This window comes from Diorhabda carinulata, chromosome X, assembly GCF_026250575.1.
Source record: "Diorhabda carinulata isolate Delta chromosome X, icDioCari1.1, whole genome shotgun sequence".
NCBI lineage: Eukaryota > Metazoa > Arthropoda > Insecta > Coleoptera > Chrysomelidae > Diorhabda > Diorhabda carinulata.
In genome coordinates this window covers 22,330,550-22,357,157 of record NC_079472.1, presented here as the reverse complement: position 1 = coordinate 22,357,157, position 26,608 = coordinate 22,330,550, and the positions used below count along the sequence as shown (strand labels likewise).

The following is a 26,608-nucleotide window of genomic DNA, read 5'->3' as shown; positions in this document are numbered from 1 at the left end:
GATGAATGATTACTAAAACATTAGGTGAAATAATTATTGATGTCTACAAAATGGTGGTCTGATATTGGTCTATTCCGTTTTCTACATACTTAAAGTGGAATCTCACTACCGGGTGAATTATGAGGAAGTTTACATACTTTCCTAGCATATGTAAAGTTCCTCAAGGAGGATATCATCTCAATTCCTATTTTTTATTAAATTTTAATTAGCTATAGTGTTTAGGCAGCTAATTTAATTTTTCATAATTTTTTCATACACTACTATCAAGCCTTCGACTGGTAATGAATGAGCTTCCATTGCAGGACCGGTTTTGGAAAAGTTAATTTAGGGATTCGTATTGAATACTGCACTCTTTATAATATTTTTCTTAAATGCAATAAGTGATTTTCAAACTACATGAATAACCAATGAAAACGACATATGTGACAATTTTTAATGAATGATCAATTTTTACTAAAAATAGAACAATCATAATGAAATATAAGTATTGGAAAATGTCTTGAGCTAGAAATGTGTTCTGTGTCAGAATGACCCGTAGTTCTACTTGATTTACAATACATATTTCACATAAAAAGGTGCCAATTTGAACAAATTTCATAAATTTCCAGTATTCTAACTTAAATGAGTATCTGCAACATAATCTAATATGTATGTATACATTTAACTACAAAATTATTTAAGTTTCACTCTTCAACAGTGACAAAAGAAGTTATACTTAAACCTGCTTAGGCTTTACTTCCGAATAAGGAGCAATTGTTTTTTCGACTATTTGTGACATAGATTCATTACTGCACTGTGCTAAGTTGTCTCTCCAAATACAAACAGTGATCATAACTTGTAAAGTATTAATGAGAACTACTGTGGAAATTTCTGGTTGGTAATCTTGTTTTTGTTTGTTTTTTAAATTTTCTGCAAAAACTATTGCCTTCAATATATTAAATTGGCGGATAGATTGTTAATTTCACTTACAATTCTATCGAAAACTTCAAAGCTAAGTTAGAATATGAGAATCCGGAGTGTTTGTATATTGCTGTGTACTAAGAATGTTCAGATATTGCCAAGGTAATGTATATACTATTGTTCAACTTAGAATTTTATAATGCGTCATTTTGTTTTTCATGAAAGCATGAAAAACAAAAAGATTCATAAACATTCACCAGCAATAAATGTATATGTCACCGTAAAATTGTAATTAACGTTAGATTGTGAACTGTCGAAAGATTGTGAACGGTAAAAAATTGCTTAAATTATTTTTGGGTAGATTATAATCTATCGAACTGAAACCTTCAGATTTGTTTGTTAATTCGTTAAAGTTGTGATTTCTGGAACCGTTGGTGATATTAATACTGAACACACTGAGTTTACCTTCAGTCTCTGAAGACGATAACTTGGTTATGGAAACGCGCATCAGACTGTGTAATTGTGAGTGGTGTAAACAGTGTATTTAGTATGTTAATTCGTTTGTTGCAGAATGTAAACAAACAGTGTTTTATTGATTGTGAATTGATTTGAAAATAACCAAACCTTTAGAATTAGTTATATGAAATTGTTAGGTTAGGTTGAAACATAAATATGTAGTGCCAATATTTGCGATTTCGGTATTCCTTTTTGTAAAACATGTCTATCAAAGAAAAGCTTTCCAAGAGGAAATTTCATTTTTTTTTCTAACTTAAATTTGTGTTTGAGGAGAAAATATTGATACGTTTCTGATTTTTCTATTTTGATAAAATTTGCTGTCAGAATTATTGATTACCAGCTTAATAATAAATAAATACTCGATGTCACAATTCTTGAAGTGTATTTATTCTATTAGAGTTTCATTCCTAACTCTATAGACACAGAACAGTCCACTGAAATAATAAGAGACAGTCTTCGGACAGTTGACAATTTGACAATTGTAAGATTTTCATTTAACAGCTTCACTTCGGCAATATGTTACGGTTTACAATCTCTCGACAGTTCACAATCTCGCGAAATAGATTATAATCTAACCTAACCTAACCTAACCTGACATATATATTCAGATGAAACGTTTGTCGAATTCTGCTCCACTATCCTGATATATTTAGAATCATATACTGTTTAGTTATGTAAGAATACATCTAAAAGATAGCAGAAGTATTTTTACTTTTTAGAATATGTATTCAATTTCTCCTCATTAACATAATTTTATTTTGCTCCCGAATTTCTCTATGTGGATTCTTATATATGTTTTGTATTATTTCGTTAAATCGATTTTCAAATTACAAAATTTAACATGATTTACCGTTTCTAATAGATCGAACATTCTAGTAAGGAAAAAGAAGTGGTACAGCTTTAGTATATGTAGGGCGTGAGAACTATTGCTGTAGTCAATCTTCTGACAGCTCCAATTCACGTGATACCATATCTCGGGAACGGCCTGTAATCATTAGAATTTTTTAATTATCTAATGTAATTAATAACACATTCTTATTTAATTGACAACACAAGTAAATAATAATTTGTAGATAGTCTCCGTCACAATCTATACATTTTGGAAACCTCTCCGGAAGCTTCCGGATGTCTTTTTCGTAAAAATCTCCATTCCCGCTGAAAGGAATCAACTTCCATATTGCTTTAAAATCGCAGTCGGTTAAGTGCTTCTTTCAATGGACCAAATAAATAATAGTCGCATGGCGACAAATCTGATTTTCTTATTGGTAACAATTATTATGAGAAGCTGTGCATGTGGCAAGTTTGTCACACCATTCATACACTTGAGTCTTGGAGAGGCATACTGCAACCACATTTACGATTTTATGATCTCTTCATTGATTTTTGATCCTATATCCTGATGGTTGACTTGATTCTTCTGTTAATAACATATCACCAATATCATCGGTAGTAGCACTGCTACTGTCTCCTCGGCATCCTCTCCTCTCGTCCTTCCTTTAGCAAGCTTATCTGCCTTAGAGTTTTTTATCACTTCATAGTGTCCAGGTACTTTTGAACATTAAAACCATAATGTATTGGTGCACCATCTTGCTGGAACCAAATACTGGTATCCAAGCTTGTTCTATTATTTGGATCCGGAAATGTCGCAATTAGGTCCGGAAGCACTGCCATTCGAAGGTGTTTCAAATATCGCTCGGCTGTTAAATTCCCACGCGGGCAAAAAGGACTAATGAATCTTCCCCTGACAATTCCTACCCAATTTTTTTGGAGCGCTGAGTGTGTCTGAATTTGGTGGGAATACCAGTCAAACAAAACGTAGTCTTGTCTGAAAATAATAAACTATAAAAAAATTTGAATTGAATTAAATCACAAGGCCACCAGAAAATTTCACGAAAATCTGTTCGGATTATCTCGAGAGAGATCGTGAACAAGTTGAACTTTGTGGGTGCAGCTTTTCTTTCTTTAAAAACGATACTAACAACTAATTAACAGCATCATCGCTTATTCCTGGTCTCCCTGCTTTCGGATCATTTTACACCCATCCATCTTCATTTAATTTTGCAGAAATCCCGATGACTGTGCTTCTAGCTGTTGGATCTCGTTCTAAATGTGTTTCATTAAATAAAGCACATGTTTCTTCATGACTTCGAAGTCTAACGCCGTACCTACTATCATTTCTATCCTTTCTTTTTCTGTTAAAAGAGCCGAATTGATAAGACTGACAGTCGCTAACTGACAATGAAAACAATCGACAAAATTTAAACAAGCCGATGTTCTTTGAGTTTTAATTCTTTTAAACCAGTAGTTTCTCTTTATAAGCGTTTCTTCTTTCTTTTTTTTGAAATGAACATGGTAACTCTGATAACTCTGTATGTAATGGCATGAGGAATCAGTATCTTCAATTATTTGTTTGATAGTCCCTCCACAAACTTACAAAGTATGACTTTAATATTGGATTATGATACGGTTGGTAAGTAATACATTTTGCTTGATCCCCATAAAGGACAATTCATGAGCTGAAATACAGATTATGAAGATCTATTTGAAATGTTAAGTGAAAAATCTTACATATATCTGTCTCCTCTATTTTGATGTGTTTTTGCGCTTTCTTTTCCAAGATGTCCTCCCAAATACCCGGAGGTAAGCACAATTAAACAATACGAGGAGTGGAGTTTCATCTTCATCTTTGCATCTTGAGCAGTGAGCATCTTACGTGATAAATATCATCTTTAGGTACTTGGCTATATATCAGTGGCGTGGCTAATAATCAACTCGATATTTCTTTCAAGTTGAATAAGACTGTCCTCCAGTAACTTGAATTCTGAAATTGGGGTTCTAGTATGTCGCATGACACTTATTATGAAAGCTATTTCCAGCTCTTTTGTCCATTAGACATTTGATGAAATCATCGGATAGTGGAATTAAAGGGTAGTAGAGTACTTTTGACGGTCCTGTCTGCCCTTTCCATTTTCGCGGATACCAGAATGCCTAGGGACTCTATAACGTTGCTTTGAGCAATTTTGAATTTTCTGTAGGGTCCAAAATCTAGAAGCTAGTACGTTTTCAAATTGGAATCTCATACAAAGTTTATTTGAAGGACTTCGAATTCATTTGTAAGAAATGTCTGTTTTTGTTCTTATTTGAAAATTAAAAATAAGAGGTGGCTACCACAGTGCTACCACAGTGTAATAAATGCCTTTATCAGTTATCAGAGAGGTACTTATGCCATGAATTATCTTTTTTAATAAGCTAGATATTCCTAATATAGATTATTTATAACATTTGGTACAAAAATCTATTATTCAATCGATATATTAAATGTACAGATCTTAATAACAAAACAAGTATGAAAATAAATAGTTTTTTTTTTATTAAAATTCTTTACTTACCTCGCTTACTATATAAAAATTTGCAATGACTTGCGAAAAATTGTATACTAGTAGTATATTTCGGAGGTTGAAAGGTTTTCGATTTTCCATTAAACGAGGCCCCAAATTATAAATGAAGTAAAAGTAAGCGGCAATTATTGATATCGGCAGCAAAACTGATGACATTAAAAACAAATTCTGTTCTGTTGCTCGCTTATCTGAAACAGAAATAGGACTTCGGCTAACTATAAGTCCAAGAAAATCAACAGAACAGTTTCAATATTAATTTGTTGCCTGGTATACCAGTGCCTTAAGACATTTTCTCTGAAATTTCAACTGTTTTGGATACTTAATTTCTGTTTCTGTCATTAAATACTTGTCTTGAAATGAGAAGGGCGATTTTATGCTTTAATTCCTAATTCACTACGTTCTTAGAATGAAGAAACAAAGAATTGCAAAGAGCGAACCTCCAAAAAAGGCAAAGACGATTTTATCGGAAGTAAAAGTGATTGCAACCATTTTTTGGGATAGTTATGGAATTGTTAATCTCCAGATCTGGCTCCCAGTGACTTTCCTGTTTCCTAATGTTAAAGTTTCATTTGCAGAAGTGAGGTTTTTATTAGACGAGGACGTTTTTGCACATTCAAACGCCTATTTTCTAGAGGAAAACTATTATTCGGATGAACTAAAAAGGTTACAGTATGGCTTCACTAAGTGAATAGACTTGAAAATAGACTATTTTCTATAAATAAAAATGTTCTTTTCTTATGTTTAGAATGAAAAACAAAATTCAGTGAAATCTAATTTGACATAAGAACCGTCGTTAAAAATTTCTCTAGAATCTTTTCATTCGAAGAATAATGTCCTAGGTCTTTCGTTTTCTTCTTTTTATAGGTCTCATTTTATTTTACTAGGTGTTTTTTTCAGTTTCAGAGGTTTTGAAACTTTTAACTCAATTTTCAAGCACTTCAAAAGCGTCATATAATTTCGAAATTTTGCTCACTTATTTATGAACTATTATAATAATCATAATAATTCAATATATTATTTTTGTCCACATTACTCGGATAGCATATAACGAAATCTTTCTTATCTACTTCAAACGATCCAATAAATTAAAATTACTTTTTTGTTTTAATAATTTTTGTTCCATTATTCTCATTAGAGGCATTTACCAACTCAAAATTGTCATTTTGAATTGGACATCGAGGGTCCACAAGATGCAAAGCTGTCTTACTTTATCTAGGTTCAGTTTGCTAGTTTATGGACAAGTTTATGTGGTAACACTGAGCCTCGTACGGTATACGAATAGAAGAACTTGTTGGTTAAGCGTCCCAAGTAATTGGGGATCAATGAATGAAAAAATAGGTAGCTAAATAATTCATAAGACAATTTGATATTCTGGTAGGGTTAAAAATTCTCTTCATTAGTTACTTATTGTAGAAAAATGGTGGACTATTTCACATGATATCCTCTTCGGTCATTTCATTCTTATATTCAAAATAATTTTTTTCTCTAAATCTACAAAAGCGCGTTTTTACGTTCGTGCGTTCTTCTCTTCACTTTTCTTCACTAAGTGGATTGGCAACCTCGCGAAACAGATTTGATTCGAATTTAAAGCTACTAACTAAATATCTCACATTAATCCAAATTAATTAAAATAAGCACTATTATTTCCACGTGAAAATTAATATTTTTTGCATAAATGAAGTCTTTTATTTTCACACGTAAAATATCAATATATTCGGAGTAATTTAACTCAGATGAACAAAATTGCATAATGCATAATTAGATTGCATGGAATTGCATACTTGCAACCCGATATTTTAGCTTTTACTATGACTAGAATTGTTTAATAATAAATTTATATTCATTTATAATTTTTTAAGCTTGTAGAAGGCAAATTTAACTTCAAGGTATTCGTTTTTTCTTCATATAAATCCATAATGCGCGCTTTGTAAAATATTACCAAGTTTTCTTTTTAGTATCTCATCATTGGTCTTATTTTGCCATTTTGTTCTCTATTATCGTTCAGATAATTCATTTTCCGAATAGTATCAATTGATTCTTTTCTTTCTGTACACAAATATTTCTGCAGCATATGATACGATAGGTTGTGAATTTTTGTCTTCAATTATATATTCAGATATACAAGTCCTTGTTGAATTTGGTGTTTATACACATAAGTATAGTAGATACCCAAGGCCACTACAACTGAAAACGTTCAAGTAAATTAAGTTTCAAATTGAAAATTAAATCAAGTTTGGTATGCCAGCCTATTTCATAAATAAATAATTTCACAAAGCAATATACCACGTACTTTGTTTTAGTCTAATCTATAATCTTAATGATCCTTATGATTTTTTTTGTATGGACTGATTTATTATCTGTTATTAGTAGTTATAATAAAATGGTTCATTAGAATAATATTACTAACAGATTCTATCTAATTGAGACTATACAAAACGAACTAGGTATGACGCGATATTGTTGGTTTCACACCAAGTAGTTAATGACAAACATCAATTTACATAATTTATGATGAACGACTGTCTTTTTTATTATTTATTTACTTCAAATCTTCTTTTGGCACATTTCTCGGATTAATCAGTATTTCAATATCAGAATTTCAACAAAATAAGGACCAGACAATATTACACAGCTGCTTTTATTGATATTACCCAAGTTTTCGACAAGGTATTGCACACAGGATTGCTATTTATTTAGAACTCTTTAGGGCAGACATCTCGGTATTTAGAAAATAGACTAAAAGGTCATCAATACGAAAAAAAAACTGCAATAACAAACCACAAAATACCAAAAACACCTTCAATAATAAAGATTCAAAAATTCTTAAAACGAAATAAAATATAATACTCGAGAAGAGAACTTTAGAAATGGTTCACATTAATGAGAACGAGAAAGAAAATAATTTAAGTGAAATTTACAGTCTATAAGGCTAGGATGCCAAATACCTTGGTCTGTATTTAGAACAGCGTTTGGATTAAGAAGTAGTGGGGCATGAGGCTAAAATAGATCCGAGGCGCACTAAAGGAAATCAAAATCAGCTCGAACTTAAATGTAATACGTATATTAGTTTTAAATAAAAACCTTAAAAATTATAAGTCAAAATAAGTTAAAATCTTATTTCATAAACCATATAAAGGTTCGATTTAGAAAACTTTTTTTTCTCGATTTAGTTATGGTAAATTTTCAATTATCTTTAAAAAATTCTTATTCTGTAATATTTCGTTTTCAATTCACAGTCTTGACCACAGATCAAATATTGGTTTCAAAATAAATAATCAAATTAGTCATTTTGCGGGGCCCCTACCTGCTAGGAGCCTCCCATAGACCCGTCTTAAATCCGACGCTGATTTAGACCGCCCCCTTACTTGGAAAAAGCATACATTCACAAAACTCCATTAACTGGAAATAAAATGAAGACATATGTATTAGCTTATTGATTGCAGATCAAAACTGACCATAGATAACAAGGTTCTACTGGGAGGGACTTATGGGGTTAAGCTGTGGAGCACCGCCAGTATAACCAATACAAACATCTTAAAAGATGCTACGATCCATCTTCAATAAGATTTGGTATTTCCTCAACGAGGGAACTAGTCAATGAAACCATATTTTTGTAACGACCGAAGTAGCTCGAAATGTTAATTGTCGCTAGACCTAACAGATAAATTTTGTATTATCCTCAAAAATAAATTTTTGTAATAGATTATTTATTCAAAACATTGTATTATTAATATTATTTAAAATTGAAAATCGTCAGAATATATTATTGTGATCAGGTTGAACTGATATTGAGAAACGAAATTTTCTGATATTGGTTTCTTGATAAACTAAATATAGTAAAAATTTTTATAGCATACCCGCCAGTTCATCGAAGATCCAATTCCATGTTTGATATAATCTTTTCAATGCTAAGGCCATTTTTGATGATTTCTTTGAAAGAACTAAAAATTCACTGTAACTGTTGTTTTACAATTGAAAGGTGTTGATAGCAATCACACCTGGATATTGATTTTGGTAAAACAATAACGTATTCCTCGGTGAAATTATCATAAATTAAAATTTATTAATGAATAGTGGTCATGAACTTATGAACATTTTGAAGACAGAATCGTTTAATCAATTCCAAAAACATTGAATAAGCTGAAGAGAGAAAACAATTTGTTTATAGAATTTGAGGCGATTATTTCAATTATATGCTATACATTCTTTGGAATAATGATTTAATTTGCATATGATTATAACGTCAATAGACAGAGTGTGACGAAAAGGAAAATCATAAATTCAACTATCGTCATTTGGGGTTGAATTGATCGACAAAAAAGTTTCTTTTCTTATTGCAGGAAATGTGCTATTGTGTTGAAAAAAATCAAACATTTTAAATTGCTAAAAGTTGGAATTCTTAGGACCAAATTCAACAAATAGGCAGATTGATTAATGTTACTCTGGCTATTTTACCATAACTACTTTCAGATATTACGCTCCGTATCTTCTGGGGTGATTTGTTCAGTAAGGGTGTGATTAATCATTAGACATTTTTATGTTTGAAGCTAACAACTATTTTCAATCAACTAGATTTTTTTGAAGAAATATACTGAACAAAATACTCGACATAATAAGACAAAAGTCTTATTATGTATTTACTGCTGAAATGTAAGATATAAGTAACGAAGTACAAATAAAAATCTATTTCATTTCAAACACATCAACAACTTTCTCAAACGAATATTTTATAAAATTGTTTGATTCAGTTTTTGTTGTGAAGAATCTTTTTTATCCACAGATATTTGTTGAGGATGCGCTTCCTCACAGTTGTTCAAAATCGATCTCCAAGCTGTTTTGAAAGGACGAAAAAAGCCAATCACCAAGAGTTGTGTGATGTGGCAGGCAACCAAAGGATACGTCATTCTCTGCACATTGCCTTAGAACACTTTCTGTGATGAAATATTATCACCAATGAGACTTCATAAACGTGGCGTGGGGTAAAAAAGCAGACTCAAACCAATTCGAAAAAGTTTGAGCATCAATATATCTATGATGTGTACGATTATATCGGGATCCAGAGCCGCAGCACCTTTCACTGCATCATGGTTCGCCTGTTGGGCTCGTTTCTATCCACTGTTGCCACATTTTCGCTGATTTATAAATTACATATGGAGGAAGAAGGGTTTTTGATGTAGAACCACACATCTTTATTGAAATTGCTGTTTTAGTAAAATACATTACAAGCATTCTTTGTTTACTATGATCGTCTTATAAATTTCTCAAGGGTTTCTTCAAAATTATGAAAATACTGGGCTATGGTTTCTCTGAAAACATTAGCACGTGACTTTTTGATACTTGCTGCAACTTTTTGACCTATGCCCCTTTAGAGTCTTTCTATCAAACCCAATCTGAACCAGGCATGTTTTTCTTTGAACCTCGTAACTTCACGTCCTTGACTATCCAAGTAGCTTTTAGTTGAGTAACGCAAGTTAAGGAAATTCAAAGAAAACTTACATTCCCCTCACGATCAGCTACTTCAACAAAAGCTTTTTCATTGTTTTCCGTAGTTCTCTACTTTTTTAAGCCTATGCCCTTTAAACTTGTTCCTTAGGGTGCTAAAGGGAATTTTGAAAGTAGAGGATGCTCGACGAATAGACCAATTGTCCTCTGCAATGTTTTTCATAGCTTCCTCAATTTAATTTTGAGGGTAGTCTCTATATATGAACCAAGAATCCACTGATATTTTAGTAGAATTTTACACCTAAAATAGAAAAAAAACCTACTTCCAATCTTTTGATGTGGTGTGAAACATATACCCGATAAATCTGACCCTAATGCCTACACTAATGCGAAAATTATGGTGATGACCGTACTAAATACACTCTGCTTCAAATATATTGCTCACAAGACATAAAGGTTTTGACGCTTTCCAAATAAATACTAACATTTTCATAGATTTTTGACGTAACAGACAAAGCTCAAGATGTTCAGATACAAACAAAAGCTAATAAAAACCATAAATACCTTGTCGTACATGTTGAAAAATGGAGAAATTTCATAGCGTGCTGGCTTTCATATTTGCTTTTACATATTTGAAGTTAGAAACAATATATTGGCATACTTACTTTTGGCGGAAAATTCAAATTTATGAAGAAGTGATTTGGTGATCAGTCCTGCACCTGGTTTCCAATTTCACCCCATGTGACGGCACGGGATATTATTTTAAATAGATAGGTAAAGAAAATTCACTTTTTTTCTATATTTTCAATAAATATGCAGAAAAATTGTGTTTTGATGACATTTTCATTGTAAAACATGACAATTATGCCGTCACCCCGTTATAGGCAGCATACATTGTATACAAATGTATAAAAAACTGCAAAACAGGGAGAAATATTGAGCTCCAGCCCTTTATATTTTTATATCTCTTCAAGAGCTTAGTTATTATATTGACTGACACATCTCATATTTGATTCATCTGCTCATACTCGACCAATCTTCTGAATCCAATATGCTATAAAACCCGTTCATGTCGTCGTCGATGAGCTATCACTTCCTCCTGGATCTACACCCTTCAAGTCCAACTTTCTGTCTTCTATGAGTATATAAGGAATCATTCGATTCTGATGATTAGTAGAGATGTGGTTCTATTCTGATGAGATCCTAAAGAATCGCTCAACAATATATTATCATTGACATATTTGGAAATATCTTTCTGTTATTTTCATTGCTATAATGGAAATAATGTTTTTAACAAAAACGTGCTAGATCAATGTGTGTGAAAACATTGAGCGTTAGTAAGCAACAGACGCATAAATACAAAAATCTTATAATGATAAAATTAGATGCGGGATCATTTATTTTTTTAAACCTTTTTGTCAGATACCGATAAAAGAATAGACTCGGTATTTAGCCAAACTTTCCGTCCGTGCGAATTTGTAGAATGGTCAATGCTTTCAACTGATGTTATGGTGTTAGTCAAATTAACCCATCCGTTTGTATGATTCCTAACTCATTTGGGATGCCTGCAAACTTGGAAACGTCTTTATAAACCCTTCGCTCGTGATTAATTGCACTTTTTTTACTAATTTCTTTTACTTTTCTGTTGTATAAGGAATCTAGTCTATCTTACACTCGATTGTATTGTCTTTTTCCGTCTTCCCCAATACCACTATAGTTCTCGTTTTGATCCTAGCTCCCCCCAATACAAAACCTTTTCAACTGTTACTTGTTTTCTTCTAGGTTTTTTCATTTCTTCTGATATTGTCCGTATGAGATTATTAATATTATACAAAAATATATTTAGACGAAAAAAAAGTGAATATTTTTTTCAATCCAACCCTGTAAGAATTAATATTGAGGTGATTATTTAACCTTTTGTCCTATTGTCACTGATGAAAAAATATATTTAAAAATGTATCATGAATAAAAAAAGGTTTCGGTCATTCCCCACAAAATAAGCATTCATTAAAGCCCCGTTAAGTAAAAAAAGAACCACATTACCATGAAATTCAAGATGTATATGCATTGTTGATGAGTTTTAGACGGAATATTTACTTTTCAGATTAATTAACAGTTTATACAGTCTCTACACGAAGAAATATATGGAGTAATTTCACCTATCAAAACTAAAAGTTAAGGAAGCTGTATAATAATCGTTATAAACACCATCCTCCATCATTTACTTTTGTAATCTAATTGGTCACAAATTGAAAACTTGAAAAACTTGAAAAAATTGATGAACTGCTTTATTTATCTCGTCCTCGGTCGTAAACTGTTTATCACGTAAATGTTTCTTTATGGTAAATAAGAATTATAAATCACACAGGGCCAAATAAGGCGAATTGGTTAGATGTGTATGGGTTTTACATTATTTTACGGTAAAAATTCAACTGTCTGCTGTACAGTTTGTGACAATACATTAACCCTCGTATATTGAGTGACTCAACAGCTGCAGGTAAACCTTTTGTAATAATGTCGTCATTGTGAATCTATAACTGAAGATCAGGGCTTAGGTACAGATAACACAATTGCTCATGAAGTATTTTCTAAACCAAATGCATTTTGCAGCCATTCAAGACTTTGTTTATTACTGATATTGAAATCAGAGTATATCAAAACTTGCAGATAGTCTTTTGGCAAACTTATATTTTGATAGCAATTTGTATGTTCTATTATTTACTCAGTCTATTTGCATTTACTCAACTGCAGTTGAGTTACTTACTGATGGTGGCATTTAAAAATTTAATGTTGTCTCTTGATTCGTGACATTTCAATATATACAGAGTGGACCTCGTATATGATACGTAGAACTCTCACTGTGACGTGTAATGTTAACCAGAATAGCAGGCAATAATGTCTGTTTTCGATATTCATTTTATTTATTAAATAATCGTATAATCGTATTCGATGGCCTCAACCCACCGTTCAGCAAGTTCTTTGAGACCTTGGTAAAACCATTGTGTTGGCTTAGATGCAAAAAATTGTTGCACTGCATTTGCATAATCTCCTTTGGTTTCAAATATTTCTCACGCAAGAATTACGCCATATATATATATATATATATATATATATATATATATATATATATATATATATATATATATATATATTAATAAATAGTAGTCTAACGGTTCAATGTCTGGACTAAATGCTGGATGTGGTAGGAAAAGACCTCCCGTTTGACTTGACTTCTCTTCGCGACGGCTTCTGGTAATTCTCCTCTGTCTAACCATTGATTTTCCTTCTTATTTAGAAAAATCAATTTTCCATCGCAAGTAACAATGTGTCGGTAGGGCAAGAAGCTGTTCACTTGACGTTTCGGTTGAATATCGGTTAATTCGTGGGGCACTATTCGACAACTTTCTTAGATGCTTTTTATGTGGCGACAACTGGTATATTTAGAAGATCCAATAATTGACCAATGCTATGTTGGTTTTCTACACCATTAAGACGAATGAAGACAATGCTGTGTTCTTCGTTCATTAACTATGTCGTTCTCTACAATTTTTCATATTTTCCTTGCTGCAAGGGCTTGTTTTCATTAATGTCTTAACAATAAACGAATTTCATATTTCGCACTTCACACTATTTATTATAAAAACGTACTGCTACATTAATAATAAAAGAGAGAATAACTAAAATAGGGTAAAGTTATTAAATTCTCCATAGAATTAGAGACTAGTCTTACCAAGACATGTTTAAATTGAGGCGTAGGTATTTTCACATTTTCAAAACAGATATGACTAATGGAAAACCTTCTGTAGAAGTTCCATGTCAAAAGATAAGTAAGAAGTCTATGAGTATGATTATCTTGAATCGTTATTTACAAATCGTATTGATCTAAAGCTTATTTCACATTTTTAGAAGTGATCGTAGTCGAATAATTGCTAGGAAACTGTCGAAATCTTGATGTTCTCATAAATCACGTCCTGCACTATTTTTTAGAACTTATAAGTGGTAAATACTTGTTGAAGAAATGAGGAAATCAAACGGGAGTTATAGATTTTCGTGTATTTTACTCATTAGCGACGATCTCGGCGAAAGTAGACGTACCTACTTCTATTTACACTGCTAATAGTAACGAGCTACCGTACTCAAAATCAAAATTTTATAGTAACAAAAGGGTTAAATGTCAAGTCATGTTTTATTGACGTATTTGAAATAAAGTATTTCCATTTTTTGTGGTGGCATTTGAAATTTTCCGAATTAAATATTACGGTTTTCCTTGTGACAAATTTAGAAAATCAACTTTTTTCTACAAGCTCCTTCAATAGATATAGTTTGTGACGTGTTTATTTTTGCGAGGTAAGGGTGTATTGTACTTTTCCATTTATTACAAACTACGCAATTGATCTTTGATCTTTTTTTTTAAACATTTTTACTTTACATTACTCTTTATATAGTCAGCTATGATGTATTATTGTTTGTTGGAATACTTTAAGGGTCAAATAGTTCAAATTAACTAGTTGTTTGTGAATGATGATTAGACAAAAATATCGGATAATAGGAGATTAATCATTTGTTACAAATCCTGTGCTAATTTTCTGTTATAATATTCTTCGGAGTTTGCATATAAAATCCATTATAAACACTATTATAGATATATATATATATATATATATATATATATATATATATATATATATATATATATATATATATATATATATAGATGAAATTATTTTTCATAAATTTTTTACTAGGTAAGTGATGAATCAAAGTAAAATTATGATTTAAGTTGTAACATCGGCCACTATATTAGTACCTACTTTTTGTTACATAACTGATGCATAAAGTAATATCTGTATATTTGCCGAATAAGTAATTACTAATAGGTAATAACTATCAATTTGCCACTCCCAAGATCTTTTTCGTGGATTAATTGTTTTGATTTAGGATGTCTTATATTTGTAATGACTCTTTAATAGAAATTGCTTTCGGTTATTATCAAAATAAGTATATGTACAAATTAAGCTATAAATATGTTATAATTTAATTTATTTGAAAAAATAAAAGTGAGCAAATATTCTTATAAAAACTGTTATGTGTGCATATATTTTTGGAATCGACTTCTTCCTACGTCCATATCCCTGGTATGCACTAACAATTTTCTTCTAAAACAGCGGTATCTGGATATTGCGACACCAATAGAAATCCAGCTTCTTGAAACAATCGCTCACAGTCTACCAAAGAACATATATATTTCATACTGTTTATTTGTAGTTGGAATGGTACATGAGACTTTGGAGCGCAATATCTACACATTTTTGCAGTTTGTATCTTCGCATTTTTGAGTTTTGTGCCTATTCAGTCCCACTTACTAAGTAGTAATCCTCATGTTTGGACTATGTACCTGTACAGTCCCACGTACTAAGTGGGAATCCTCGTTTTTGTAATTTGCGTCTATACAGTCCCACGTACTAAATAGGAATTTGTATTTTTAGGTTTTGTGCCTATAAAGTCCTGCGTACTAAGTAGTAATCTGTATTTTTGGACTATGTACCTGTACAGTCCCACGTACTAAGTGGTAATTTACAATTTTCATTTTTGTGTCCATGCCCACGTACTAAGTGGGAATCCTCATTTTTGTAATTTGCGTCTATACAGTCCCACGTACTAAATAGGAATTTGTATTTTTAGGTTTTGTGCCTATAAAGTCCTGCGTACTAAGTAGTAATCTGTATTTTTGGACTATGTACCTGTACAGTCCCACGTACTAAGTGGTAATTTACAATTTTCATTTTTGTGTACAGGCCCACGTACTAAGTGGGAATCTTCATTTTTGTAATTTGCGTCTATACAGTCCCACGTACTAAATAGGAATTTGTATTTTTGTGTTTTGTGCCTATAAAGTCCTGCGTACTAAGTAGTAATCCGTATTTTTGAACTATCTACCTGTACAGTCCCACGTACTAAGTAGGCATTCGCATTTTTGGGTTTTGTGCTTATACAGTCTCACTCACACACAATAATAATTTGATTGTAAGTTTTTATGTTAGTTTATGCATGCCGAAGAGAAGAGTTGACAAAGTTAATAACTGTAAAAATTGTACCTTCAATATAAGTCTTGTTAATAACTGATTTCGTCTGTTGTTTTGTTAATTCGTCCTAATCTTGTTCAAAATGTTGAAAATATTAATAAATATATATATTTTATACAGAATTAATAAAAGCGTTATAATTTTTTCTTACAAAAAATTAAACTCACTTACCGTACTAGTGCATGAAGAAAATTACCATTAACCTTGTGTATTTTGATAAAATATTCTTTAGTAGAAAAAATATTATATATGCAAATCGTGTTTAAAGGACTTTTTTCGACTCATGTGATTGTCACATTCTCCTGCGGGTCATACAATATTCACATTTGTCGAAAAAAGCTACTTTACACAATTATCACATAAAAAAACTATTTTAGTGTAGTCGTTGATAAAATATCGTGTAATACTCGTGTGTAAAGTACTTTTGCGCTAGGCTCGTGTCCATGATTTATTAAATATATGCATCTATATAGGTATAATTTCGAAATTATACTTATAGGTATAGAGGAAAGTATAGGAAAAATATCTCTTAGAAATTTCAGAAATCAGAAAGATTGATTTGTATTAATAAATCAAATTACATTTAAAGAAAAATTAAAACTCTAACAATTATGCAAATTATGGAAAACTATTACAAACTAAATTTTCTAAAAGATAATGCTTAAAAGTGTGGTTTTCAATAAATAACGAAAAATCTTGATAAGAACTTTATTGATTATCTAAAAATCAAATATATACTTCAAATATCTACAATATTAACCAGCATTTGAAATTCATAATTTGTTTTTTGGAATGAGTTTCATATAGGTAACTAATGACGCCGTGAGTGTGATAACGGCGTAGTCCAATAAATTCCAGCGCCTGAAAATGGGTTAAAAAAATGGAGGAAATCCGTTCAGCCGTGAACATCCTGTTTATGTTAAGGTTTATAGAGTATTGACAAGATGTCTTAAATTTCTCACAGAATGAGGATTTAATTTTGTTTTATGAATATGAGTTAGTTCACTTGTCAGTTTCTGGTTTGGTGTGTATTGAATACTTTTGGTTAGAAGAAACTTTATCGATTAGAACAATAATAAAACAAAAAACAAAAAGTGGAACATTTTTTTTAAATCTTTTATATGACTGAGTTACCTCGGGTTGCCTGCGGTGAAGAATATTTTTGTAAAATGGTTGGTATACAGCTAGAATAAAATCCATAGCAGTAGTTTTCTCTTTAGCTTCATTTATATTTCCGTTTGGATTAGTCGGGAGCTGGCTACATAACATCGAGAAGGTACACGACGGGCTTGGAAACGGGGGGGCCCGTAATTAGTACATCACCAATCGGTATATGTGGCACTCTATACAGGTCAGATATATACAGGTTTTCCCGGCCGAAAAAATGGGCTGGAAAACCTCATATGGTACACGAGTAAAAACTGTTGGATCGTGGGGTCGAACCTCAAATAAGAAAGTGTCGGAAAATTCGCCCGAAAAACCCGATATGGTATACAAGTGGAACCTTGTGGAACGTGAGGCCGGTCTCTCAACTTGTAATAGTGCCAGAAGTTTTACAGGTCGGAAAACCTCCAAAAAAAGGAAAATTGACGTACTTGTGAAAATGAAAACTTTTCGCTTTCGGCTCAAATGAAAATTATTTTTGTTGGCTTCATTGAAACTATTTGTTTGCGCTACCCAAAATTAAAAAAAAATCATTAGGAAACGATAAAAATTCGCTGAAATACAATTTTTTTTTCCGCGCGCGTGATTTCATGCCGCTGACTCATTTTCAGCCGCGAAAATGGACTTTTTTTGTTAATTCATTTACAGCGCCAATTATTAATCGATTTTCATGAACTTCTTTTTAGAACGTCTGCGAACAGTTGTATCTTTGCGAAAAGTCCTTCAGTAATGTTTATGTTGTTGGTTGGGGTAAGATGATGCTCGCTTCTCAGAAATCTGTTCAAGTGTTCGCTCATTTAACGCGCCCATTTCATTTTTAATTCATTACGACATTTTTTGCACGCAATATAATAATATAAGGATTCGATTTGACCTGTATAAACAATATATAATTGAATAAAATTTCTTAGATAGCAAATTCAAAATGTTGTGCTTAGAACAAAAAATCCATTATTGATTCGCAAAGAAACTAAGGCTATGAGCGAAAACTTTTAATTACCGTAGCCTTTCACAGATAGAGAATGACCCACGCTGTACGACCTACCCTAAAAATTTTTACCCGAGCAGGTCAAAATTTTTGACATGGGCTTGACCTAACCTAACCATATGACCTCGAAGAGAGAGAGAGAGCGCAGATGCGTGTACCACGTGAGGTTTTTCGGATGAATTTTCCGGCACTTTCGGTCGCTTCTGGTGAGGGTTTCCCAACTTGCAAAACTTTTGGCACTATTACACTGCTATTAGTCGAGAGTCGGACCTCATGTTCCACAAGGTTTCACTCGTGTACCATATCGGGTTTTTCGGACCAATTTTCCGGCACTTTCGGTCACTTCTGGCGTTATTACAGCGTTCTTATTTGAGGTTCGGACCCCACGATTCAACAGTTTTCACTCGTGTACCATATGATGTTTTCCAGCCCATTTTTTCGCCCAGGAAAACCGGCGGGTATTTCCATACCCGACCTGTACAGAGTGCCAGAAACGCCGTTTGGTAGTGTACTAATTACGGGCCCCCCATTTCCAAGCTCAAACGTCGTGTACTTCATCGATGCTGTTTTATGTAGCCAGCTCTAGGACTAGATACAGAAGTTCTATAATCTATTTAGTGGAATTTATAAAATAGAGTATGCAGATTTTTCTCTGTATCTGTAATTCGTTGTGAAGCAGATCGTTTCAATTCGATAACTTTGAAAGAATGTTTTTTCTTGTACCTTTCATAATTGTTTGTTAGTTTTTAGTTATGAAAATGTGACGTTAATTTTCTTTTGCTTCCTGTATCAGCGCAAATCTTAATCAGGGCAAACGAAAAGCGGAAAAGCACTAATCAAAATTAAATTTGACAAAAGTTTTATATGAAATAAATGCATGATCCCAACTGTTGAGAGCCTTTAGAGACGAGTTTCGTCCCATATAAACATACGTCCATTAGTGCTATTCTTTAATATAATTCCTGTTCACTTTATAGTTGGAGTTTTCTGCTTCATCAGCTGCGAATCGGATGATAATTACGTCCCATTTCTTACACAAATTTATATGCCGTAAGTGTATAGTGAATACAAAAAAATGTTATGTTTATATTTTTATAATTCATATGTCGAAATTAAGAAACAATTAATTCCCTCATTATGTTCCTTCTTCAATATGATTTGAAGCGGTCCTGGGAGTGTATTAAGTCTAAAACCAGTATTTAAGAGGAATAAGATTTTTAGCAATTGAATTGTAGCTGACACGAACAATGTCACATAACACGTAGACTAAGGTTTTGAAATAGAAAAAAGTGTAATGAATACGTAGTCAGAATCAAGAATCAAAGTACGTCAATTAAATCCATATAAAAATCGAAAAAGTCAATATGAGTGAGAATAATATTCAGAAATTTATATTTCCAACTCTATCAAAAAATTTCATCTCATATTGAATATATAATACGTATAAATTAAAAGAGAACGTGACATACGAATTATATTTTAACTTTTAATCCAATCATAATTTTTAGACTCTATAATAACATAAAATCCCTCTATAATTGGTAAAGTTACAACAGATTTATAGAAATGAGGTCTATGTTTACTGTACACCTTTTTCAAAAAGCCTTTGTACACATATACATTAAGATAAAGGATAAATGTCCTATCTAATTAGCTTTCGTTTTACTGGTTTTGAAAGGGTCCACCGAAGTAAAATCGTTCACCAAGTGACCGTTTGTTGTGGAATTGTTTTTGATTTGTCCGTTTTGTAAGCCGTTCCTACTAACTCTATTAGTTATTACTTCTTGATCTAACTTGGATTTCTTATTTTTTATGTAGCTATTCACGTAGAAGCAGCCGAAAAGGTACAGGAAGTAAGCGGCTTGACTGGCGAGAAGGATATTCAAAAATTTTGGGTAGTCGCAAGATTTGAACAGTACTTGGAAGTTGTGCCAGAAAACGATGCAGAATTGAATCTGAAAAAAAAAAATAAATATTTCATCATATTAAAAAATAATAATAAGGGTAATCAAACCGTCACAAAAGAAGGAATTGATAGAATTGCATAAATTGACGATCAACTCGGAAACAAAAGTATATCATTTGAAGCAATTAAGAATCTAATCAAAAAACCATTGCGTAGCTTATCCCAACTTTTTTAAAACATTTTATCTGCAATGAAATCCTTTTTCGAGACGATTTCGTACATGTTGTAAAAAACTAAACCAATAATATAAGTCTGAAAAAGTTTAATTCTTTCAATATCAATTGCAGAAGACCAATATTTACTCCCCGTCAGTCCACGTGGACTCATCATCTCCATTATTTACCAATGAAAACATCGAATCGTAAACACAAATGCATTTCTATTGGCCGAAGCTGTCGGAAGGCGTATATATACAATTTCTATGAAATATTCCTGCTAGACAGTCTGTGCAGTGGCGGGGCTAGGTGAGATTTATTTAATTTATAATGAAGACAATGAAATTGCAAATTGTAGTGAGAATAAGGACAGGTATGAATTTAATAATAAAGATTTAGATATACAAACACCACAAGTTATTTTAAATATATTCGAATGTTAAAAAAAAAGGAAAACATTCAGCAATCTGATAACGCAATCATAATAAATATTGCTGAATTAACTAGAGTAAATAAATTTTCCATTTATCGAGTAGTCACGGAAGGGGTTGCTGTGGATCATTCACAGAACCGAAAAACATGTAAAGAAAAACTGAAATCAGTTGAAAAAGCTACTCAAGACTTTTTACGTAAAACAATTTATATAAGGAGAATAGGCAATATTAGAAGTAATACAGCAAAAGGTAGCAGATTATCCAGAATACAGTTATAGCAGTTTAGAAACATTGCATCAAGTTTTGTCAGCATGTGGGGTTCTAAACACAAAAAACTGAATTAACGGTTGGCAATAACCGAATCGTCAAGGATATTTCGGGCGACAAAATTAAAGATAAAAGACTATCGAAGCTCTAATAGACGAATGGGGCTCTAAAAGGGCTCAGTTCACATCTGATACTCTATTTAAACCAAGCTCCCTTACAGGCAGGTACATTTTACTCGTCTATTTACGTTTTATAATTTAATATTCAGTTATAGCAAGTTAACGCGGTATAATAATTATTTTTTCCAAGTTCCAAGTAGTACTACAATTAAGTGCATCTGTCTAAATAACGGCGTATAATGCTGTCCAATTTATAATGATTCGATTGCTTTTTAACGAATATTCTTTCGCATAAGATATACAAATTTTTAAAAGTATTTATAAAAATAATAAATTTATAAAATGAGGTATCTACGCCTTCGGTAGACCAAACAGAATTGTCGGCAAGGGTTTTTAATAATCTGCAATTGATATTGGAAGAATTATACCTACCAGTGTGTAACGGAGACGTTCAAGTTTTAAGCTTAGATGATAAAAGAGTAGCGAATAGCTAATATTTAATAGTAATTCTCAACAAAAACAGAAATAGTAAAGACGGCATAGTGATGTCTCTACGGTGAGACAACTTAACAATAATCGATAAAAGAATACTATTTTGATAAAGACTTAAAGAAAAGTCGAAACGTCTATCATTCAAAAATTATTTAAAAAACTGATTTTGAAACAGAAGAGACCTGAAATTAAGGAGATTTAGAAACAGGTGTTATGTAGAGTGTACTACCTTGTGGAGCATTAAAATGTATCAAAATCAAATTATCATCAGAGATCGGACGTCGTTTAACGTTTGTTATTGCAAAATATGTCAATTGAGTGTCTTTCTTTCTTTTATCTTTAGTTTGAGGTTAGTCTATTCGCAGATTCAATATTTGTAATACAGCTCTGTTCAAACCAGATGATATCAGTTTCACCTTAGATTTTCTATAGTCTTCCCTAGCAGTAGAAGCTATTCTTTATTATCACTCCTCATTATATATCCAAAAAATTTAATAATACGACTGGAGAGAAGCTTTAATATATTTGTGGTACTTTAGTTATTCCCAAAACGGAAGAATACGTTGTTAGAGCTATCTACGGTATTCTTAACATCCTATACCAATAGGAAAATTCGAATCTCTGAAGTATAATCAACGATAGAAATTTAAATGAAGATAATTGAATTATATTATAATAAATTGAAACCGAGCAAAAAACATTGGATTGATAATATAATGAAGACGATGAGGGGCAATCAATTGAAATAGAATGCCTTTTATGATAGAAAAAATTGGAAGCTTTTTTGGAAATCGATCCCATTCAGTCACGAATTAAAAGAATACATTAAAACATGCAGAAAACACGATTATTAAAATTCGCTTGAAGGTATGCTAAGAGCGATGGTACGTACCCAAAAATTTTCAATATTTACTATCAATGTTGAAATATAAAAATATTAAATCACAAATTATTATTGATTATATATTAACATAATTGGATCGACCCAGATTGTTTTATTGAAGTTGAATTGAAACCACATATTGTGAAAACTATACGAAATTCATATGTCAGTTTTGGCAATCCAATCTTCAAATTTCATTTGATGAAAGTACAGAATTCAGATTTTTTTATATACTTATTGAAAAATTAAGAAATGTTTCACAAAAATTAATGACGTAATAGTGTATTATAATTTTTTTTTTAATATTCTGCAAGGGGACTTTTTGGTGATTTTTTCTAGTTCAATACACTGTTCACACTACCACTACACCAACACTCACAATTACACTGTCTGACACGCGTTTCGATAAACGAAATATCGTCTTCAGAGACTGAAGGTAAAGTAATGTAGTTTACCTTGAGTAAAGTGAAGTAGTTCATCTTCAGCAAACTAAGGTAGTATACCTTCAGTCTCTGAAAGCGATAACTCGTTTATCGAAACGCGTGTAATTGTAAGTGTTGGTGTAGTGGTAGTGTAAATAGTGTGTATATGCATCATATCTATTGATAAATCAAATTACAATTCATCTGAAATCATGCAATTATACTCGAAAGATCTTGTAAAACATGATAACCTTGAACTTTGATAACTCACCATTTGTAGTTTTGTAACATATTTTTTCCACCATAGATATGGTTGGTATTGTGGACCTAGTGAGGAAAGAAAGTAGTAGACGTACATTATCACATGAATAAAACAATTTATGAGTCCCAAAAGGGTTCCATGACCACCTGAAAAAGATAAAACAATTGATTGACGTGAACGAAGCAAGTCACTTGTATAATCCCAAAAGTGAAGTTATAGAGGAAGTTTTCTTAAAAATGCAACCGTAAATTCACGGGAATCCATATTAATTAAACTCTAGTCCAGTCTAGAACTTTTAACGTTAATGGAACGGGGAAGTAGATGGCACTAAGAAAAGTTTAACATAGTAAATTTAAAGTCAGTGATAACATCATACACGAACAGAATAAATGTATAGCAGATCGATAGAACTTTGAACTTTTCATGAAAGTACAAACATTGAAAACAGAAATTGATACAAAAAAGGACCGAGGGCTTCTATATTAGTGTAGGGACTATTTATAAGAAAAGTGACCACATTGGATGTAGAAACTACGGAAGTATATCTATAATCGACGTTCGTGGCAAGTTTTATTCTAGAATTCTTGAAGTAAGGTTCAGAGGAAAAGTTGAGAATCAATCAAATAAGGCAGCAGATACAGTACTCAGTCTTTAAACAGTATTTAAACAAATTTTTAAAAAAGGAATCTAATCAAATTCTAAACTTTATCTAATCTTTTTTCGTCTTGAAAAGGCTTTAGATATAGTTTCACAGAACAAAAAATTGATCGAAATAAACCTAAAGGGATAATTGAGACAATTACAAAATGAAGTTAGTTCAAAGGAGTGCATCTCAAAAAGATTTTTGACAACGAAAGGACATGTGCTTCCACCCTATTTATTAATTCTATTGATCGAGAATAAAAAGTTTTATAATATAGTTTAATTATCTGGTAGGAAGAATTATGATTATCAATGTATGAAAAACCAAAAAATGATTATTTCAGAATAATTCCATTGAAATAGAAAGGTAAAAACTCGAACTGGCCTTTCCCACAAGTATTTCTATGTCTTCATTCTCGAACATGGAAAAACAGACTTGCATATCAACTTCATCATGGTATAAATATATTATGATGAAAGCAATTAATAAATTTATAGAGTCTCACGTTTATATATTTACCTGATCTTTACATTTTGTTCTGAATCGTGAATTTTCGCCAGAAAATTCGATTGAAAGTCGCAATCAGACCATCAGAATAGTCCTTAATAAAAAACCGTTCCAAACGAACGCGATATGAATCTAATATACAAATGAAAACAAGATGTCTAAAGATTGGATAATTGAGATCGATATTCCAATATACAAGAAAAACAGAAGAAAAAGTATAAGAAAACTCAACTGAAAATTAGCAGTAGCAACAAATAGGAGCATTGCTATTGGAGATGTAGCTAATTTAATTCATTTCATTTATCTAAGGTAGAGTTGGATGGTGAGTGTGTGTGAGTTGTGGTTACTAAATAACAAAACTAACGATGTTGAGAAGAATTGCTCAAGCACTAAACGCAAAATATCGACAGTTGTTATGGTGAATCTTTTTGGTATAAATTTAATGTTTTTTGCTACTGTGAATAAATCAGTATAACCGTAGCTTTCATTTAGGTTAGTTTCGATATTTAATAGCCACATATCAACCTTTGAATATTTTAATAGTCGAAGCGATTTCCTTTTCATATTATGGTGGTGGAATATGATACAATTGATAAGACAATCGTGTTTCGTTAGTGAAACTCCCAAACACTTACCTGGGAAAAAGGTAACTCCAATCCAAGCGCACATTGGCATAATTGTATGGTGATAAAGATGTAAGTACGTCACCTGGTTATATTTTTTACGTAAAATGAAAAATACCGTATCTAACAATTCCACTAATTTACAAATAAAGTAGAAGTAAACAGCTTTTGCCATCTAAAAGAGACATTAATGTTAGTGAAATAATTCATACGTTATCGTTAAAAGTAAAATGTTTGTCTGTATTTCCCTGTTTTAATGAACTATTGAAAATATTATCAGGGTATTACCAAAATAACAAATTAATAAGGAAAACGAAGTGAACCAAAATATGTGTGTTTTTTAAAAAATCTTAGACTTACGTTACAATTATAAAAACCCGAATAGTAAATAGCAAATTTTATTAATCAATTCACATAAGCGGTCATAACACCATATAGAAATGAATGTTTAAAGGCTGTTTCACATTGGTACTAGTTAGCTAGCAACATCGGGAGAACAAGAATTTCAAGTAGGCCAGTTTTTAAATATACTATCTGTCTCACTCTCCCGGGCATCATAGGAGCTAAGCTTATTTTTTTGTTATAACTTTTTGCAACATGAATCGATTATTGCCAGATATTTTTATTGTTGTTTAATCTAAAATTAATTTGCCAAATAATAAATCGATTTTAGAAAATATTTATGATCCTCAACAATTGTTTAGCTCTGTAGTTACCGAAACAGATTTTTGCTTAGAACCCACCACTGAGCTTGCCAGCTGTTTCTCAAAATTTGAAAATTGCTAGTTCCCAAAATAGGAAAGACAGACAGATATATAAATTTCAATGAAATCATTTTTTAAATTGATTTCGTATCATTTTTGTATGAAAAATTGTTTTGTATCTTTATTAGACATAAAATTAACGAGAGAATCAAAATATAGAGAGCAACCAAGTACTTTGCACTGGTTCCTCCAGATGATTCCACAGAAATTTCAAAATGACACTTCAAAATCATAGGATCATTTATCTTCTGTCAAATTTTTGAGATAAACATACTGGCTTCTATTTTTATCTAAACTTTCATCGATCAACTATAGTCCGATTTAGAAATTTTCCGTTGCTGTTCGCGAGTGACGTTTGCCGTTCGTAGTAAATTCTATTCATAAACTTGACGTTCCTGCCGTTAACCTAAAAATTTTGTTATTCTTTTTGACGTGTTTACTGCTTTTTTGTTTTCGTGATATTTTTGTGTGTTTGTTTGTTATCCGGTATTTATGGAAAATAACGAAGATAAAGTAAAGCAAAAAGACATAAGCAAACAAACAGAAAGGGAAATAACCCCAATATCTCGCTCTATCGTCA

The 26,608-nt window shown here is 31.7% G+C and overlaps 1 protein-coding gene across 1 annotated transcript in view; it reads right to left on the bottom strand.

Moving 5' to 3' along the window:
* LOC130902402 (uncharacterized) overlaps window positions 1-26,608 on the bottom strand; it is a 64,545-nt gene that overhangs the window by 5,791 nt on the left and 32,146 nt on the right. The window contains exons 5-10 of the mRNA XM_057814530.1: window positions 25,277-25,439; window positions 23,501-23,637; window positions 20,139-20,446; window positions 8,672-8,772; window positions 4,806-5,002; window positions 2,267-2,401 (exon numbers count right to left, since the gene is read on the bottom strand). Coding sequence (XP_057670513.1) covers window positions 2,267-2,401; window positions 4,806-5,002; window positions 8,672-8,772; window positions 20,139-20,446; window positions 23,501-23,637; window positions 25,277-25,439 — 1,041 coding nt within the window. The remainder of the gene's footprint in view (window positions 1-2,266; window positions 2,402-4,805; window positions 5,003-8,671; window positions 8,773-20,138; window positions 20,447-23,500; window positions 23,638-25,276; window positions 25,440-26,608) is intronic.